This window comes from Sinohyriopsis cumingii, chromosome 8 (genome assembly GCF_028554795.1).
Source record: "Sinohyriopsis cumingii isolate HCF-2022 chromosome 8, ASM2855479v2, whole genome shotgun sequence".
Taxonomy (NCBI): Eukaryota; Metazoa; Mollusca; class Bivalvia; order Unionida; family Unionidae; genus Sinohyriopsis; species Sinohyriopsis cumingii.
In genome coordinates, this window is record NC_142968.1 from 122,608,070 (window position 1) to 122,628,804 (window position 20,735).

Below are 20,735 nucleotides of genomic sequence, written 5' to 3' on the forward strand. Positions count from 1 at the left end.
TGGTAGCGTTGAGAACCAAACTGTGGATGGAGTATTTTGTACGTAATTTAGAAATTCAACTGGCGGTGCTAACCCATACGAATCGAAATAAACAATTCCACGTGGATGTATCGCGTAAGCAACCCAGTGAGTTCCTGGACCATCGCTGTTATCAAGATTAATAATTCCAGTTTCTGGATTATTCGGTTGTCTCGGCAACTGATCTCGCATAAAGACGCCTCTGAAATTTTTTATATTTAATTGTTTAGCAACATCGAGTAAATCAAAATTTGACATCGGTGTTAAAACACTCTGTGTTTTCAATAACCGCGTTTGGGATACCATGAGGGCGAAGTTCCTGGAAGTCTTAGACCCTGTCCTTTTTTTTTTGTATCCAGATCCGCAGGATTCACCAGCTGCTTTCTTTAATGCCATTTCAGCAGCGGTTCCAACAGCTCCTAACGCGGCTGCTTTTGCGACAGCTGGGACAGCAGCAGCTATCAGTGCTGGTATTGCTGCGAGAAGAGGAAATATACCACCGGTTTTAACCATACCCTTGATGGCTTTTGGAGCGAAATCAAGTTGAGTTCCAGTTTTCGCTTGCTTTGCTTTATTGAAATGTTTTAGTTGGGTTTTAGTCAACGATAACTTGTTTGGGCCACTATTAGCAATTTGATCTTGTTTTAGTGTTATCGTTGCCCCACATACACCCGCGTTTTTTGATTGTAATTTTTTCGCCTGACCAGGAGTCAGAGTGACATTAACGTGACTGTATGACATTTTATAATAAACGCGATTGATCTAATTGTCTACATGTTTTCCACTGGTGCATCAACGAATCTCATTAGGCCACTAATGCCTTCAAGTAACATTGCTTTGTCACTGAGGATGACCGCGATTGCTCTATAGGTGCCATAAACAATTGGCGGACCATCTGCAATTTTAGGTAATGCACCTACACGAGCTCGGAATTGTATATCAACGACAGATTGTTTAGATAAATCAAGATGCTCCAGCGAAAAGTAATAAATCGGGTACAAATTTGTAAAATCAAACTGTGATATTTGAGTCCCAGTATCTATATTTATATTACGCGACAGAAACGTCAGCCAGCGATTATATGCGCGCGCCACATGATTTTGTGTAAAACTTAATGATATATCCTCAGACGGTTCTTGTTACCCGTTTATCCTCAACAAAACCTCGGTAACGTCGAGCTTGTCAAATATCATATGCGAATATTCCTGGTTATTCACCCGACGATTATCTTGTAGCGCAATAAAATTATGTCGTGGCGCAGAAACCCCTTGTTGTGATGCTATATGCCAAGTAAATATGTCTCTGACGGAACTTTGGATAATGTCTGTGGTTACTGTTAACCATGATAACAGTGATTTACCGCCTTGATTCATAAAAGAGAGTAATCGCGGTTCTTCTGTGACCGATGGAGTTAATACCGGCATCCACAATGAAAGTTTTTGTTATATTTACCATACTAGCATCGACACCATCCCCTCCCCAGATCGCATCATTATCATCACCTTTTCTATGAAGCACAACTGTGTGTTTAGCTCCAAAGATGACCTAACATCTCTGCAAAATCCGAAGATGTGAGAGAGTGGAATCGCGCACGAAAAACTTCTTCGTGTTCCTGACAACATTGTTTGTGATGTTAAAAATCCCACGTTGTAAGTCGCACTAATACCTTTTATAATATCAAATGCACCAGCTGGTCTATCTTCGTATCCAGGGTCAGCTGGCTGTGGATCAGATGCAGTATTTCGTGGTGTTTGTAATTTAATATACTGAATATGATCGGCATTGTCGGTAATATCTTTAGCAAACATCACTGATGGACCAGCTGATCTTGTGTAATCATCAGAATATCTTGCTAAACCAATTATTGTTGTAGCAACATCGACATCATTCTGAATCGATTCGATATTTTTTCCATCAATCATATATGTGGCGCTACTAAACAGTGCCATAATTTCATTATTGACAAAACCAACTCGTGCATTGGGATCGTATACATTATTATTTGCCCTGACAAGTTCACCTTCTACTTCAATAAACGCCTCAGCGGGCAGGAAATATCTACTTGTATCATGAACTTGAAGTTCAATACGCCCTCGTTGACCTGGTTTAACTGCATCATAGGAATAAAATTGATAATCACGCACTGAATTATCTCGCTGAACCGGCGCATCTATGTCAAATGCTGGGTCGGATATACGTTTGAACATGTTATACAATTGCCTATTTTTTCAAGTGGTAATCATTATCGTCGCACGCGAAGTCCACTTCCTGCTATCAAATTCGCTGTTATATTTCTTTGTGCGTCAGATTCCTGATCTATCAACGCGGCTAGTTTCTGATTTGCAGCCTGATTTATCACCTTACTGACATCCGCGGCCATAATTTCGGTGCTTGGTAATTTCACCGGTGGTGATTTTCGTCGCATTAATCGTGCTAGTCTATCTTTGATTGCCGAGAGCGCAGGTGTTTTTAATATAATCGCGAAAAAAATATTTTTTAAGTGCTTCTTCTTGCTCTCTGGCTAGTCTAGCTGTGTAAAATTCCGAATGTACCATTATTTGGTATAGCAATTTTTAATTCATAGCAGCAGGGAGGGCGCACCTCCAAATTGTCACCGACACTATCGCGCATTTTTCCTTCTATGCAACAAAGAAAAAAAAAAACATATCGGCGATAACAAGTAAGCCAATTTGTCATCGACGGAGTTGTCTAACGCCGGATATCGCATTTTTTTATATACGATTTTTGTGACCTCGTAGGAAGGCTTATTTGGCGAAATACAGGTGAACCAATTAGAGCCTGTTCGCCCCCTCTGCTGCTGTAGGTACTGAACCAGAAGTAATAACTGTGACAGAGTCCATATCACTACCTTGTTGTACATCTTGAAATTCTTCTCTTTTTTATTAAACCTACTCATCCCGACCTGATGGTCGTGTCGATATGTACTTTTCAATACACATTTTGTATGATATGTTAATGATCCTAATTAGCGCTTATGTGACGTCTAACACCTACCATCATGAAAACGTTGTTAGGCAGAACTAATCGGTTTCGTACGATTTGCCAGGGCTAAATCTTCGGCTGCAGAGACATATATACAATGTATTCACGTTTCTGTCGTTATTACAACGATGTAAAGAAAGATATATTTCATTCTAGACACATAAGGGGGATAATTCTAGTACAGAAACAGACGTATGCCAGCTGGGTTCAAGAGTAAGTTTTGACCACCGACGTTCATGAATAATTGAATGACGTATCTAGAATGGTACATATTTTTTTTTATAGTTCTACATAAAATATGCATACACTGTCCTCCAAACGTTTGTGTTCATTAAGCTTTTTTTTGGGTATCGTTTCATTAGTAAAACTAAAGTGAGAATACAAAACGAGAACATGACACACGTACACACACACGCACACACGCACATGCTCGTGTGCGTACAATACATACATACATACATACATACTTACATAAAAAGATTATAAGGTTGACTTAATAAACTTTAAGAATTCTTACAAAATCGGGAAGCATATCAAAATGTTTCCCTGTTTACACATTTAAATTGCGAATATATAATTTTTATGACTTTTTTATTATCATTCTAAAATACAATTTTATATAGAATATCTATTTGAAAAACAAAGCAATATGTTGAAAAGCTTTAGGAGACAGCGTACATACGTCAATTTTGTAAAAATTTATTTATTTATTTTGTTTCAATCCTTCCTTGGTCGGGTAATATAGCTCATTTGAATATCCAAATAACCCTACGCAAATGTTACCATTAAAATCAAGCAGTACCCTTCTGTGTAATTTTTAACCAATGGAATGTCGACATGTTCTTAACTGCAGGATGATGATGTTTGTTTGACAACAGCGTACACACTGTTCGTCTTGGCATCCGCAGCTTTTGTTTAAAAAAGTAAAGGAGAAGATGCCACCCAAGAAGAAGAAAGGGAAGGGAGGTGGAAAGAAGAAGAAAAAGAAGGATGGTATCTAGCTTGTAGATTTTATTTGTCATGTGATATTGAACAACCCTAGAACACGCAGTGTTGATAATGATCAATTTATACAGTATGGGATTTTATACAGCGATTTGAGCGGGGGGATGAGCCTTGTTATCTAGCTATTTCAGAAGGTTTGTTATACTGACTTCACGATTCTGCTCGTGTGCATGTATGTGTGCATGTGTGGAGAAGTAAACAAAACTCCATCACACATATTCGGGACTAGTACATATATTCTCACACCATCCCGTTTGTTTGTATCATCGTGACATCAGTTTCGGAGCGCCATGTGTTTCGGAGCGGCCATTTTATTTTGTTGATATGACGTGATAACATGTAACTGATGACGCATTTTTCAGAAGTTTTCTTAATAGTCATGTCACGCTTTGCTAAAGTAAAGAAAACGCTTGTTTAAATCCCGTAAAAATACACATTTTGCATAAAATGACCAAAAAACGTCAAATTGCCTAGTACACTTTTATTCCCATAAAAATACCTTTATTTTTAGATAACGTCAGTGTATTTAAACCCTTGATGCAACTTGTTTGTTGCTGACTGTCAAATTAATAAAATCAGGTGACTTCTTATCTCTGTCCACTTCGCATTTTGTTTTCTTTATTGAAGCCCATTAATGAAAAAAGTATAAATTTTGCTGTTGAATTTATGGACTTTTTGTTTTTCATTCTTTCCTTACTTCTAGTATTGATTCATGAAAAAAGTAATAAGGTACTGAAATCAACATAATTTTCTAAAAAGATATATATTTATATTTTGGTACATTAACATTTATTAAATTTTTGAAACAAAACAGTATTAAAAGTTTCTAAGCCTGTCATAAATGTGTCACATGCCATTTGCATGGTTTTCAGAATGGTAGAAAACTGCATTGTTGTTATGACCAACAAGCCTTAACAAAAACATAAATAGATGCTAAGTAGAAGAAAATACTGATGCATATTAAGATTATTTATTGTTATATTTTTGCCATTGTTGTAATTTCTTGTGATCATACATTTCTTTTATCATTTCTACGATGGCTGAGAGTGGCACTGTGATCAACCATTCCAAAACAGATGATGTTATGAACAAGAAAAGAAAACCATGGTACTCATAAATGAACTGTCACAGAACAAATGTTTGCAGTCATAAATAGTTTAAGTTTTGAATTTTGGTACATGTATAATGATGATTCAGAGTGTAAATGAACTTTTAATAAAATGTAAATTGTTTGCGAATTATTCCGAAATTTGTTTTTAAGGGCTCCAAAACCGATACCACGAGAACACCCACTACAGATTTTAAAAACAGACAGCATCATGTAAATAAAAAATGCACAAAACTTAGTTATTTTATTCACTGATTTATAAGTTCTAACTTGATTGTAGCCAGGGGGTCTCAAACACTGTCAACTTGTTGTCGTTTTATATCAAAAGGGAGTTTCTTAGCAACACAGTCGATATATTTGGGTCATTCTATGTTTTCAAACAACTGATGTAATGTAGTTCACCGTCTTTGAAAATGTAAATAATTCTGTAAAATTTTTATCTTTTTGAACACATGTGTACAAGAATCTCTAATATTTATTTGTTCATTTTGCTATTGAAATATTAAAACTAGACATTGGAAATACTGGACGCAGAGGACAGTTTTTACTCAAATAGACTATGAAATGTACAGCAAGTAGTCTGTTTGCTTGTTTACATTAGGAACTACTGTTTGCAATAAAATACCAATAATTCAACAGTGTAAGGGACCCTGTAGCAACAATCAGGTTAGACATTATAAATCAGTGAATGAAATGACTCAAGTTTTGTGCATTTTTTTAATGGCCTTGATATTTTTAAAATCGGTAGAGGAGTACAAACAAATGGGAGGGTCTGTGAATACTCTGAACCAAATATATGATTTTCAGTGATATTATCAGATATGCAAATGCCAAAATAGCCTGGAGTACTATGGTATTGCTGGTCTTAAAATAAGTGATCGTTGATAAAGGAAATAAAGAAACTTACCTTCAAGATATTATATATATCTGCTTGTTGTTCTTTAATCTGTACTAAAATGCATTTAATTTCCAGATTTAACCAGATGACTGAAGGAAATGATCGATAAATGTATGTCTTGTATAATCCAGGTTATGCAAGGGGAGTTATGATATTGCAGTAATACCCCAAAATTATCTACAGTGGCCTATACCTGTTCTTATGTTAGTAACTTGATGTATATGTGAAACAATATGTAAATAAGCTTGAAAAATAATGCTACTGACATGACCCTCATTCTGTCACCCATGCCCTCCAACAAGAGAAATATATTTGAGAGAATTAGAGCAATGCATCTGTCACCACCCATGACAGGGGAGTGGCACCAAGATTGCCAGTGAGAATGGGCTCACTTATACGTGCATTAAAATACATGTCCACTACAGACTGTGTAAACAGCTCTAGGTCTTCCAATGAAAAGTAAGAAATCATGTATAACAAAGTTTTAAAGTCAATTGCGAAAGTCATCTGAATTTATGGAAAACAACATTAAATACTTCACATTTTTACTCCAATATACTACCACAGATTTGATCTCTTGCTTTTTGACAAATATGGTAATCATGTGATCTAACACTTGCATAACATCATTGGACATTATCAGATGACAGACAGGTTAACCAATTTGTTACAGGGATATCAATTTTAAGAATATATAGATTCTGTTTGAGAATATGGGGTATGGCCATGTTTGGATAGTGATAATCATTTTTAAAATAGTGTACTCACTCACCAATCCAATGTTTTCCCAAAATTAAATGATGATGCAGAACTAGTAACTTGTGGGCATTCAATGTATATAAGATAAGCACAGCAGATGCTATGCAGAAAAATACCAAAAACTTAAAACACTGTGATATTATAGCATCCACAGTATCGTAGGAAACAAGGATAATGCCATAGGAGGTAAGGAGGAGAGTAGTAATTGGGAAAAATTTTTACTTTACTCCTAAATTTCATTTGTAATTAGTTGTATGTTGGTAGATAATATCATTAGGATTGTAAAAAAATGATAATTGCAGGAAAGAAGGATACAAGTTCACATAGGTCTTGAAAGGCAAATTGAATATAGTTTTACACTGAACTGTCAAATATGCTTTTAAATGTTATAGACATGAGATTATACATTTTATGTTAAAAGATGGATAAACATTTGGAGGCACGAGTTTGAATGCATATGTTTCAGATAAGGTATTTATTATTATTATCATCATCATTATTATTATTATTATTATTATTATTATTATTTCCTTCTATTCAAGATGCCCAGTTGGAGCTTGAGGACAAGTATAAGAAGACCATGTCTGAGATTGAGGCCCTGAAGGACCAACTTGGTATTGAAAAATCTGAATTTTATTTTGCCGTCTCTTTAATATCATCTTCCATTTTGTTAAAATTTATGCAATACTAGATTATAAAGCTCTGACCCTGTTTGAATTTGATTGATTTACATTCTTTTTGCATTTACTTTTTAACCTACCCTTACTTATGGAATTAAATAGACATAATTCAGTCCACACCCATAAATTGAAAATTAATTAATAACTCTTTAAATCTAATAATGTCGTATATTGATTTTATTTATTACAGAGCAATCTCAACTTGTTATTAAAAAAGATCTTTAAAGATATATGTTTTCTCATTATAAATATATTATATAAAACAGTACATAAAATATGTTCAGTGTTCTTTTTACTTTTAATATCTCTCAAAAATCATAATAACATAAGAAATATAACATATTCAATAATATAATACACCTACCAAATTAAGGGTAATGTTTGAGAATATTAGTAAAACTGGGGCATTGAGGTTGTTCTGCACTCAGAAGAAAAAAATTGATGTCTAAGTAAATGCAAGGAAAGTTTAAAGTTGTGTTTCTTTAACCCTATTTTAAGTGTTTGTATTGTATGGCTGCAAACTATATGAACCCTTTCATTATTTTGTATTGGCTATTTGTAAATCAGCATTATATCAGACAACTAGAAGGTGTATTAGTTTATACTCATTTAATATATTTCTTTACATGTGTGTTTCCTATGCCTAACAACTATGCTGACTGTTCTTGTACACTGGAACATTCATAACAATACATCCAAAATTAAGAAATGCATAGATTTAACAAAGTATTAATAAGGGTCCAAATGTCATGCTTAATTGACTTCTCTTGGCAGTTAATTTTCAGATGTAAAAACTTTGTATTGTTTCTCTTTTTTACAAACAGGTTCCACATTATTAGTGCAAATCAGGATATTTTAGTGTCATCAATTTTTAGCAAATTGTCAGTTTCAGCATATCGGAGACACACAATGTCAGCAATTTTCTAGCATGCAGTAATTTATAACATAGTGAATCTGGTTTTATGCTATCTATACAAAAACAGTGTGTGCTCATATGCTACACAACGTCAATACAAGTGAAATAAAATGTAATTGCTTTATTCTAACACAAGGAAATTATCAAACCATAAAAAATCAGTCCCTGCTAATGCTGTTCTAGAACCATCCATACTGGCTGTTATTGGTGTTTATTGCATATACTTATGGTCTTTTCATCACATTATTTTGGTATATATATAAACTTTTAGCAAAAATTATTTCACTTGCTAAATTTGTGATTTATAGTATGAGATGTCAGTTACCAGTAGGATATCTTAGGTAAGTGAAATAATGGTAGCTGGATAATTTCTACATTTGTAAAGTTAAGTTAAATAAAGGCTTCACATTTTTATTGATTTTCAATCCATTTTTTAAGTTGTTCGTAAAGAGTTTGCTAGGCGTGCTCAGATGACTGGAGACGAATTGAGACAAAAGATGACAGGGGCCGAAAAAGAATTGGAAGAACAGCAGAAAGACCAAAGAGCAATTAATGCAGGTAGGTATCTTTGTACAGTGTGTACTCAGCGTTCAAAATATGTTACATTTGTTGATATATTTTTGGTTTGATGGGCCCACAGCAGATTTCTTAATACGAAAGTCATTCAGTTGTAGTGCAGATTTATAACAAAATAACCTGTGATTACATTGGAATCATTACTCTCATTTCTTTGGTGTACATTAAAATGGTTTAAATGAGTTTGATGTCAAAAGAGAAAAGATTCATTAAAGTAAGTCACATTAATTTGGGTGACATGCACCTTGCACAAGTTATTCAGTTATTTGCATGCTTTTTCCTTTGATAAATATAACTGTGATGAAATACAGAACACTGGTAAACAAATAGCTTTGAGTAATTTGTCATTATTATTATTATGATTATTATTATTATTATTATTATTATTATTTGTCAAAGGGCAAAATTTATATACGCATGAGTGTTGATCAGAAGTTTTTTAACAAAGGTTGGAAATACAATACAACTTAACTTTTTACAATAAATTTAGTAGTCCTTCTCAAAGAAACTTCCATTTAACTTAATTCACTTCTCTAATCTTTAGAGCCATGTCCTGAATACATGCAGGAGCCTTTCACATCACAGCATTCATAGCAAACTTGCTGCATTGCTTGGTTGTTCTCTGCTTTTGTAATGGCTTCCTGTAACATATATTTCAATACTGGAAAATGTTAGAAATCAGAAGGAGTTAAATCTGGGTTGTATGATCAGTGATTCAGGGTTTCAGTGCCAAGTTTTTGTAAGGTCTGCACTACACAATAAAACAATCCAATAATATATCCTTATTTGATAATTCACTATAAATCCAACTCTCTATTTCCAAGAATGTTATTTTTGAAGAGCACTTTGTATTTCCAGTGAATAAATATGTTGAATAAATAAATTCCGTCCCAAATGAATTACTGGACACAACAGTAATACAATTGATTCTGCTAAGATCTTAAAGCACAAATGAATAATTTCAAGAAAAACAGGATTATATAGTTCTTTACTTGACCAAAGGTCATAATTGACATTTTCTATAAAACACTATCACCTAATGGAAAATAACTGTCTAGAAGCTGCTTAATGTTAACTGGATAAAATCTCGGTTATAATTAGAATATAAAATGTGATAAATACAATGTCCTTGACTAATGCAAAAATAATAATCCTGATAGTTAAACAATAATCATAGAGAAACTATTTATTATCTTTAGTTGTTTATAGAATAATTAAAAAAAATCAATGATTCTGGTAAACTAGAAGATGAACTTGATGCTGGACAAGGTCAAGTCCAAAATACAGTGTTACATTATCGATAGCATATAATGAAATTAAAAAAATTAACAAAAACTAACTTACAAAGAATGCGAATTAAATATACATAACAAGTCCTTTTCTGGACATGTTCTTGTTTGTATTTTTTTACATCCATGTATTTGACTGTGGTATGTATATGGCTGTAACTACTTTCTTGTATTCCGTAAGACATGACACGCCAATACAAGACTATGCAAACAGAGATGGGGCTGCGAAACCACCAACTGGAAACTGAATTAGCTCGGATCAGACAGCAACTTGGTATGTCAGTTTTGTAACAATGTTATTTACATAATAATTAATAATAATAATTTAAAAGCACTGAGAAAAATGTGATCATTTTACATTTAAGGACATGCTGTTTTAGACAAGGACCCCATTAGCTTTTGTTTATAGTGTATCAACTGCATTAACCTTGAACTTGAGAGAGTTTACAGGATTCTGTATATTTATTATATGTGTGAGTTTGCATGTGAGAGAGAAAGAGAGAGAGAGGCAACAGAGACAGACAAATTGATAGTACCAGAGAAGCATGTTGCAGACATTTTATCTGTACAATATATCAAAATCAGATAACTGGAATTTAAATAAGCAAACTTATAACCAGACTATTTTTGGATGCAAAAAAAACATTGAAAAGAACTATTTAAAATTGTTGCCATTAAGATAATTTAGTCATGGAATAGGTCAAACCAATGAATATTAGTCATGGAATAGGTCATAACAATGAATGTTAGTTTGTGGGAATTTGATGATAGTGAATGCAGAATTACAACAAACTATAGTCTGTAATTATTATATAATGCAAGATCATATAATCAAATTGACTTCAATTTCTACTTGGCTCATAAGGGCCATTTCCATGAATATTCAGTTTCTTAACACAGCCATTTTGAAATACAGTTACAGTTCTGAATTATTTTATCCACATAAACTAATTTTTTAGGTTTCTTTTTTCACCATTTTTTAAATGTAATCCACATAATTATTGTTTCTCACTTTATGTGGAACAAGTGCAGCTAAAACATACTTTTAATTGGATCCTTGAATTTGTATTTTTATGGTTAATTTTTTTCAATTGCTGATTCTTGCCACATCTTTTTTTACATAGCCCAGACGGAGTTGGAACTTAAGAAAACAAAGGAGGAGAAAGAAAGAATAACAAAAGAGAAGGATGAGGAGATAGGGAACCTCCAGATGAAAATAAACAGCATGGAAAAGGACTATGAAAGGGTTATAGATGTAAGTGTATGACCCTTTTAAAAGTCTGAAGTTAGGTCCTTGAACATGACAAAAAAGGATTATTTTACAAAAGTCAGGAACCTCCGTTGTTTGTCAGTGAAATAAAGATGATGCATTGATCAGATATCCAATAAAATATTTTTTTTTTCAATTTTAATAAATAACAGTTACAATGCTGATCAGACAGACACCAGTCTTTACAGGACACTGTCTAGTCATGGTACAGATGGATCATTACAGGACACAATGTCTAGTCATGACACAAATGCATTCTTTACAGGACACAGTGTCTAGTCATGACACAAATGGATTCTTTACAGGACACAGTGTCTAGTCATGACACAAATGCATTCTTTACAGGACACAGTGTCTAGTCATGACACAAATGCATTCTTTACAGGACACAGTGTCTAGTCATGACACAAATGCATTCTTTACAGGACACAGTGTCTAGTCATGACACAAATGCATTCTTTACAAGACACAGTGTCTAGTCATGACACAAATGCATTCTTTACAGGACACAGTGTCTAGTCATGACACAAATGCATTCTTTACAGGACACAGTGTCTAGTCATGACACAATGCATTCTTTACAGGACACTGTGTCTAGTCATGACACAAATGCATTTTTTACATGACATAGTGTATAGTAATGACAAATACATTCTTTACAAGACACAGAGTCTAGTCATGAAACAAATGCATACAGGACACTGTGTCTACCAGTAGTCATGATACAAATGCATTCTTTATGGGACACTGTCTAGTAATGATACTAATGCATTCTTTATATGACACAGTGTCTAGTCATTATAAAAATGCATTCTTTTTATGTCATGTCATGAGACAGATGCATTCTTTACAGGACAAATTGTCTAGTAACAATACAAATGCATTATTTATGTGACACTATCTAGAACTGATACAAATGCATGCTTTAGATGAATAATCTATGTATAGCATGAATTCCATCACTGACAATCACAGGGGTCACACTAACAGGTGAAGTGGGCGACTAAGTTGCCTAAAGAATGAAAACTTCACCTTTTTCTGTTAGGAAAGCAAATACGACTTCACCCAATGATTGTTTAGATGTACATTGAGTGTCCACACTTTCAGAGATGCTCCCTCGCCTTAGCCAGTTATTTCCAGTGTTATGTTGTACCTCAAGGCAAAATGTAGGCTTCAAGCCATCAAATAGCTGGTGTTGATTTCAATTGCGCTGACAAACAAACTCTTACACATTCACAGGCATGTGTTTTGATGGCTGATTGACCATTAAACCCTTCCTGAGTAAGGCATAGCAGAGATGTGTTATATATGTCTCTGGTTATAGCAACTATCACTGGCCAATTTCCGCAAGTTATCATTTGATGATAAAAACATACAGATTTGTGTTTTGAAATTTAAACAGTAGTATGTAAATAGCAATTTGTGTTTTAAAAACAGAATTTGTGACCTGAAGATTTTAACTGCCATGTGTGCATTATTTTCTTCATAAAATCAGATTGAAACTGTAAGTAAACCTGTCAGGGGGACATCACAGTGTCTGGGAAGTACCACTTTGTTGGATTGTCTGTTTTCATTAACATTTGGGCAAATATATTTAGGAAAATATTCAACTGATAGAAAGCAGAGTCTATATATTATGTTATTCAAGATTTAGTATAAAAATGAAGTTATGTAGGTCCCAATGTATGGGATAATGCTATATTGTGGACTTCAAGAAACATTGTATGGTTAAAGTTGTTTCCACACATTTTTGTGAAAATACGGAGGGAAAAAAAGCAGCAAATAAATACTGTTACTTATTTATTTCATCATTTGTGCATCAGTATTGCACATACATTACAAAAATAGACTTTCTTTAACAATTTCTAAGAAATTTCCATAAGCTTGGTTAATGGGAGCATTTTGGTGACATCACCAAATCTGAATATTACTTGTTTATTTCATCATTTGTGCATCAGTATTGCACATAAATTACAAAAATAGACATTCTTTGACAATTTCTAAGAAATTTCCATAAATTTGGTTAACTCATACGGCCCCAATCCCACCTGTAGGCATGATCATGCTGTACCCTATTTCCGAGCTGTGCAGCATCAAGGTCATTTAAGATACACCAAAGTGGGTGGTATTACAAAAAAGCAGAGAGATATAGCTATACAATGATGCCAAATAATCTGGAAGTTCTAGTTGCACTACAAAATACAGATCGAAAAACCTAATTTTTGGACCTGTTTTTTTTTCACCCAAAATTTGGTCAGAATGCGATTTTGTGTCTGGATTTTAGACCTTTTGGCCTCTGATCTAAGGCAGACCAGTCTGAACTGCATACAGACAGGTGAACCTTTGCAAAAACTAGGATAAGGTGGGCATTTGGAATAAAGAGTGGTCTCCATACGAAAATGATGGGCCCATTAAGCAAAAAAAACAAAAGAAAAAAAAGACCTCCAATTTTTACCCTTCTGCTCATGCGCAAGCAAATTAACCAATGGAAAACTATGTTTCTAATACAACTAGGCATTAGTCTCATGGAAAATCTGTTGAAAGCTGATGTATTCAGAAATAGCCCCCAAAATGTCTTTCCTACTTGCATTTCAGGTGAAAACGACAAAAACCTACAGGGCCGAATGAGTTAAAACCAATGTTAAATGCAGAAATGCATACTGAGAAATAGAGGGTATAATTCAAATAAGAGAATGAAAGCACACACACACACACACACACACACACACACACACACACATATATATATATATATATATATATATATATATATATATATATATATATATATATATATATATATATATATTGCATCTTGTTTTGCTTCCACTTGTCCCTGTTAAGCTGTCATGTCTCCCTATTCTGTCCAAAACAATGTCATTTCTTCCTAAGATTCAGTCTAGCTTGACTCCTGAATCATTTTGATTAATCTATGGGTACCATGAAATCCACCACTGACAAACAGCTGTTGAATAATCTCTTTATACCATGAAATTCATCGCTGACAATCAGCTGTTGGGTAATCAATGTATACCTTGAAATCCATCACTGACAATATACCTTGAAATCCATCACTGACAATCAGCTGTTGGGTAATCAATGTATACCATGAAATCCATCACTGACAATAAGCTGTTGGGTAATCAATGTATACCTTGAAATCCATCACTGACAATCAGCTGTTGGGTAATCAATGTATACCTTGAAATCCATCACTGACAATCATTTGTTCAGTAATTAATGTATACCTTGAAATCCATCACTGACAATCAGCTGTTGGGTAATCATTGTATACCTTGAAATCCATCACTGACAATCAGCTGTTGGGTAATCAGTGTGTACCTTGAAATCCATAACTGACAATCAGCTGTTGGGTAATCAATGTATACCTTGAAATCCATCACTGACAATCAGCTGTTGGGTAATCAATGTATACCTTGAAATCCATCACAGACGATCAGCTGTTGGGTAATCAATGTTTACCTTGAAATCCATCACTGACGATCAGCTGTTGGGTAATCAATGTATACCTTGAAATCCATCACAGACGATCAGCTGTTGGGTAATCAATGTATACCTTGAATCCATCACTGACGATCAGCTGTTGGGTAATCAATGTATACCTTGAAATCCATCACTGACTATCAGCTGTTGGGTAATCAATGTATACCTTGAAATCCATCACTGACAATCAGCTGTTGGGTAATCAATGTATACCTTGAAATCCATCTCTGACGATCAGCTGTTGGGTAATCAATGTGTACCTTGAAATCCATCACTGACGATCAGCTGTTGGGTAATCAATGTGTACCTTGAAATCCATCACTGACGATCAGCTGTTGGGTAATCAATGTGTACCTTGAAATCCATCACTGACAGTCAGCTGTTGTGTAATCAATGTATACCTTGAAATCCATCACTGACGATCAGCTGTTGGGTAATCAATGTATACCTTGAAATCCATCACTGACGATCAGCTGTTGGGCAATCAATGTATACCTTGAAATCCATCACTGACGTTCAGCTGTTGGGTAATCAATGTATACCTTGAAATCCATCACTGACAATCAGCTGTTGGGTAATCAATGTATACCTTGAAATCCATCACTGACAATCAGCTGTTGGGTGATCTTAAGTATACCTTGAAATCCATCACTGACGATCAACTGTTGGGTAATCAATGTATACCTTGAAATCCATCACTGACAATCAGCTGTTGGGTGATCTTAAGTATACCTTGAAATCCATCACTGACAATCAGCTGTTGGGTAATCAATGTATACCTTGAAATCCATCACTGACAATAAGCTGTTGGGTAATCAATATGTACCTTGAAATCCATCACTGACAATCAGCTGTTGGGTAATCAATGTATACCTTGAAATCCATCACTGACGATCAACTGTTGGGTAATCAGTGTATACCTTGAAATCCATCACTGACAATCAGCAGTTGGGTAATCAATGTATACCTTGAAATCCATCACTGAAAATCAGCTGTTGGGTGATCTAAGTATACCTTGAAATCCATCACTGACGATCAACTGTTGGGTGATCAATGTATACCTTGAAATCCATCACTGACGATCAGCTGTTGGGTAATCAATGTATACCTTGAAATCCATCACTGACGATCAGCCGTTGGGTAATCAATGTATACCTTGAAATCCATCACTGACAATCAGCTGTTGGGTAATCAGTGTATACCTTGAAATCCATCACTGACGATCAGCTGTTGGGTAATCAATGTGTACCTTGAAATCCATCACTGACAATCAGCTGTTGGGTGATCTAAGTATACCTTGAAATCCATCACTGACGATCAACTGTTGGGTAATCAGTGTATACCTTGAAATCCATCACTGACGATCAGCTGTTGGGTAATCAGTGTATACCTTGAAATCCATCACTGACAATCAGCTGTTGGGTAATCAATGTGTACCTTGAAATCCATCACTGACAATCAGCTGTTGGGTAATCAATGTATACCTTGAAATCCATCACTGACGATCAGCTGTTGGGTGATCTAAGTATACCTTGAAATCCATCACTGACGATCAACTGTTGGGTAATCAATGTATACCTTGAAATCCATCACTGACAATCAGCTGTTGGGTAATCAATGTATACCTTGAAATCCATCACTGACGATCAGCTGTTGGGTGATCTAAGTATACCTTGAAATCCATCACTGAGGATCAACTGTTGGGTAATCAATGTATACCTTGAAATCCATCACTGACAATCAGCTGTTGGGTAATCAATGTATACCTTGAAATCCATCACTGACGATCAGCTGTTGGGTAATCAATGTATACCTTGAAATCCATCACTGACGATCAGCTGTTGGGTAATCAATGTATACCTTGAAATCCATTACTGACAATCAGCTGTTGGGTAATCAATGCATACCTTGAAATCCATCACTGACAATCAGCTGTTGGGTAATCAATGTATACCTTGAAAACCATCACTGACAATCAGCTGTTGGGTGATCTAAGTATACATTGAAATCCATCACTGATGATCAGCTGTTGGGTAATCAATGTATACCTTGAAATCCATCACTGACAATCAGCTGTTGGGTAATCAATGTATACCTTGAAATCCATCACTGACAGTCAGCTGTTGGGTAATCAATGTATACCTTGAAATCCATCACTGACGATCAGCTGTTGGGTAATCAATGTATACCTTGAAATCTATCACTGATGATCAGCTGTTGGGTAATCAGTGTACACCTTGAAATCCATCACTGACAATCAGATGTTGGGTAATCAATGTATACCTTGAAATCCATCACTGACGATCAGCTGTTGGGTAATCAATGTATACCTTGAAATCCATCACTGACAATCAGCTGTTGGGTAATCAATGTGTACCTTGAAATCCATCACTGACGATCAGCTGTTGGGTAATCAATGTATACCTTGAAATCCATCACTGACGATCAGCTGTTGGGTAATCAATGTATACCTTGAAATCCATCACTGACAATAAGCTGTTGGGTAATCAGTGTATACCTTGAAATCCATCACTGACAATAAGCTGTTGGGTAATCAATGTGTACCTTTAAATCCATCACTGACAATCAGTTGTTGGGTAATCAATGTATACCTTGAAATCCATCACTGACAGTCAGCTGTTGGGTGATCTAAGTATACCTTGAAGTCCATCACTGACAATCAGATATTGGGTAATCAGTGTATACCTTGAAATCCATCACTGACGATCAGCTGTTGGGTGATCAATGTATACCTTGAAATCCATCACTGACAATCATCTGTTGGGTAATCAATGTGTACCTTGAAATCCATCACTGACAATCAGCTGTTGGGTAATCAATGTGTACCTTGAAATCGATCACTGACAATCAGCTGTTGGGTAATCAATGTATACCTTGAAATCCATCACTGACAATCAGCTGTTGGGTGATCTAAGTATATCTTGAAATCCATCACTGACGATCAGCCGTTGGGTAATCAATGTATACCTTGAAATCCATCACTGACGATCAGCTGTTGGGTAATCAATGTATACCTTGAAATCCATCACTGACAATAAGCTGTTGGGTAATCAATGTGTACCTTGAAATCCATCACTGACAATAAGCTGTTGGGTAATCAATGTGTACCTTGAAATCCATCACTGACAATCAGCTGTTGGGTAATCAATGTATACCTTGAAATCCATCACTGACAATCAGCTGTTGGGTGATCTAAGTATATCTTGAAATCCATAACTGACGATCAGCCGTTGGGTAATCAATGTATACCTTGAAATCCATCACTGACGATCAGCTGTTGGGTAATCAGTGTATACCTTGAAATCCATCACTGACAATCAGCTGTTGGGTAATCAATGTATACCTTGAAATCCATCACTGACAATCATCTGTTGGGTAATCAATGTATACTTTGAAATCCATCACTGACAATCAGCTGTTGGGTGATCTAAGTATACCTTGAAATCCATCACTGACGATCAACTGTTGGGTAATCAGTGTATACCTTGAAATCCATCACTGACGATCAGCTGTTGGGTAATCAATGTATACCTTGAAATCCATCACTGACAATCAGCTGTTGGGTGATCTAAGTATACCTTGAAATCCATCACTGATGATCAACTGTTGGGTAATCAATGTATACCTTGAAATCCATCACTGACAATCAGCTGTTGGGTAATCAATGTATCCCTTGAAATCCATCACTGACGATCAGCTGTTGGGTAATCAATGTATACTTTGAAATCCATCACTGACGATCAGCTGTTGGGTAATCAGTGTATACCTTGAAATCCATTACTGACAATCAGCTGTTGGGTAATCAATGTGTACCTTGAAATCCATCACTGACAATCAGTTGTTGGGTGATCTAAGTATACATTGAAATCCATCACTGACGATCAGCTGTTGGGCAATCAATGTATACCTTGAAATCCATCACTGACAGTCAGCTGTTTGGTGATCTAAGTATACCTTGAAATCCATCACTGACAATCAGCTGTTGGGTAATCAATGTATACCTTGAAATTGATCACTGACAATCAGCTGTTGGGTGATCTTAAGTATACCTTGAAATCCATCACTGACGATCAACTGTTGGGTAATCAATGTGTACCTTGAAATCCATCACTGACAATCAGCTGTTGGGTAATCAATGTATACCTTGAAATCCATCACTGACGATCAGCTGTTGGGTAATCAGTGTATACCTTGACATCCATCACTGATGATCAGCTGCAGAATAATATATGCTTATCACATGGTTTTCTGTTAAATCAGCACAGATATTATATGATATTATAAACTCATCTATTAATTACACACTTCTAAAATGAGTACAGGTTCTTAACTTTTGGAATCTATTTAAATGCGTAAACATGAAGATTTTTTTTTTTACGTCATAGCAATGGAGAGGTTTACTGTTGAAAACTATGTGAGGTCATATAAATATTATGTCATTAAATTGATAATGACAAAGATACTATATGTGTCTTATGATATATAAGAACACATGATAAGCCCATCCAGATCTTTTAAAATATTTCAGGCAAATAATTACAAAAGGCAACTTTGTCTAATACAACATTCCTTCTTGATAAAGATGTTCATGATAAAGTGAGAATTAATTATAATTAGGTACACAAGATGTGTGTATGTGTCTTTTTGTCTGTGTGTGCAAATTAGGTACACAAGATTGTGTGTGTGTGTGTGTTTTTGTCTGTGTGTGCAAATTAGGTACACAAGATGTGTGTATGTGTCTTTTTGTCTGTGTGTGCAAATTAGGTACACAAGATGTGTGTATGTGTCTTTGTGTCTGTGTGTGTGCAAATAAAATAGGATTCATGACCATTCTTGCCCGATAACAGGAACTGTTATAATGAGAAGGGCCTTTCAGTGTAAGAATACAGTAATAAACCCCCTTTTCCAAATTTATTTGGCTGTCTCCATAGTCTTTTTATGGGAGATATACTGTAATGTATGTCCATAGTCATTTAGTTACTCATTGACAAGTCAGGCAATCATTTGCAAAGTGTTGACCATTTATGGCTTTTACAACAACATAATTTGTTACCTCTAGTACCTCGTGTCATTTTCCAGGAAACTCTTGACAGTTTGTGCAGCAAGATTGATACAGCCAGAGAGAAATGGGGAGAGATGTCCACATTGATTCAAGCCAAAAACAAACAAGTTCTTATAGAGTTTGGACTGCATCCATTAGACATATAATGTATCATCCTTTTATGATCTAATTATAGCATTAACCCATGTATACATGAAAATATTTAAATAAAAACAAATTCTAAGGTATTTTTTGTGGGGTGCATATGAAACAGTGATAAAATTGGTGCCTTTCAGCTGTTATTTTAACTATTTCAATGTTGAAACTTCTTAAATATATCCATAAAAAGTATGGAAAAATCTAACTTGGACTTTTATTTTGTATTTTGCTGTAATTTGCACATGCACAGTGGAGTTGAACCGTGATTCACCCTTTTCAGTTTATATATTCTGAGTGCATTAAAAGCATATTATTAAAAGTAAATCATACTTAACTAGCTATCTGTGATTTGACTACAGCATTAAATCGTAAAGTCCTTGTGATTACCAACCCAATATCGTGATTGTGCCAGTAATCAGTTGAGACTCAAGTTGAATTCTACTTGAATATTTTTGAATTTTCATTAAAATGAGCATTTTAAAATGTGA

The 20,735-nt window shown here is 35.0% G+C and overlaps 1 protein-coding gene across 1 annotated transcript; it reads left to right on the top strand.

Moving 5' to 3' along the window:
• The first annotated feature begins 3,866 nt into the window (after positions 1–3,866).
• Positions 3,867–20,735, top strand: LOC149794550 (dynein regulatory complex protein 12-like). The gene is made up of 6 exons (XM_089968818.1): positions 3,867–4,014; positions 7,334–7,405; positions 8,826–8,945; positions 10,434–10,526; positions 11,377–11,507; positions 20,127–20,735. Exons 1-6 carry the CDS (start codon positions 3,957–3,959, stop codon positions 20,253–20,255), a joined length of 603 nt encoding a protein of 200 aa, XP_089824944.1. The 5' UTR covers positions 3,867–3,956; the 3' UTR covers positions 20,256–20,735.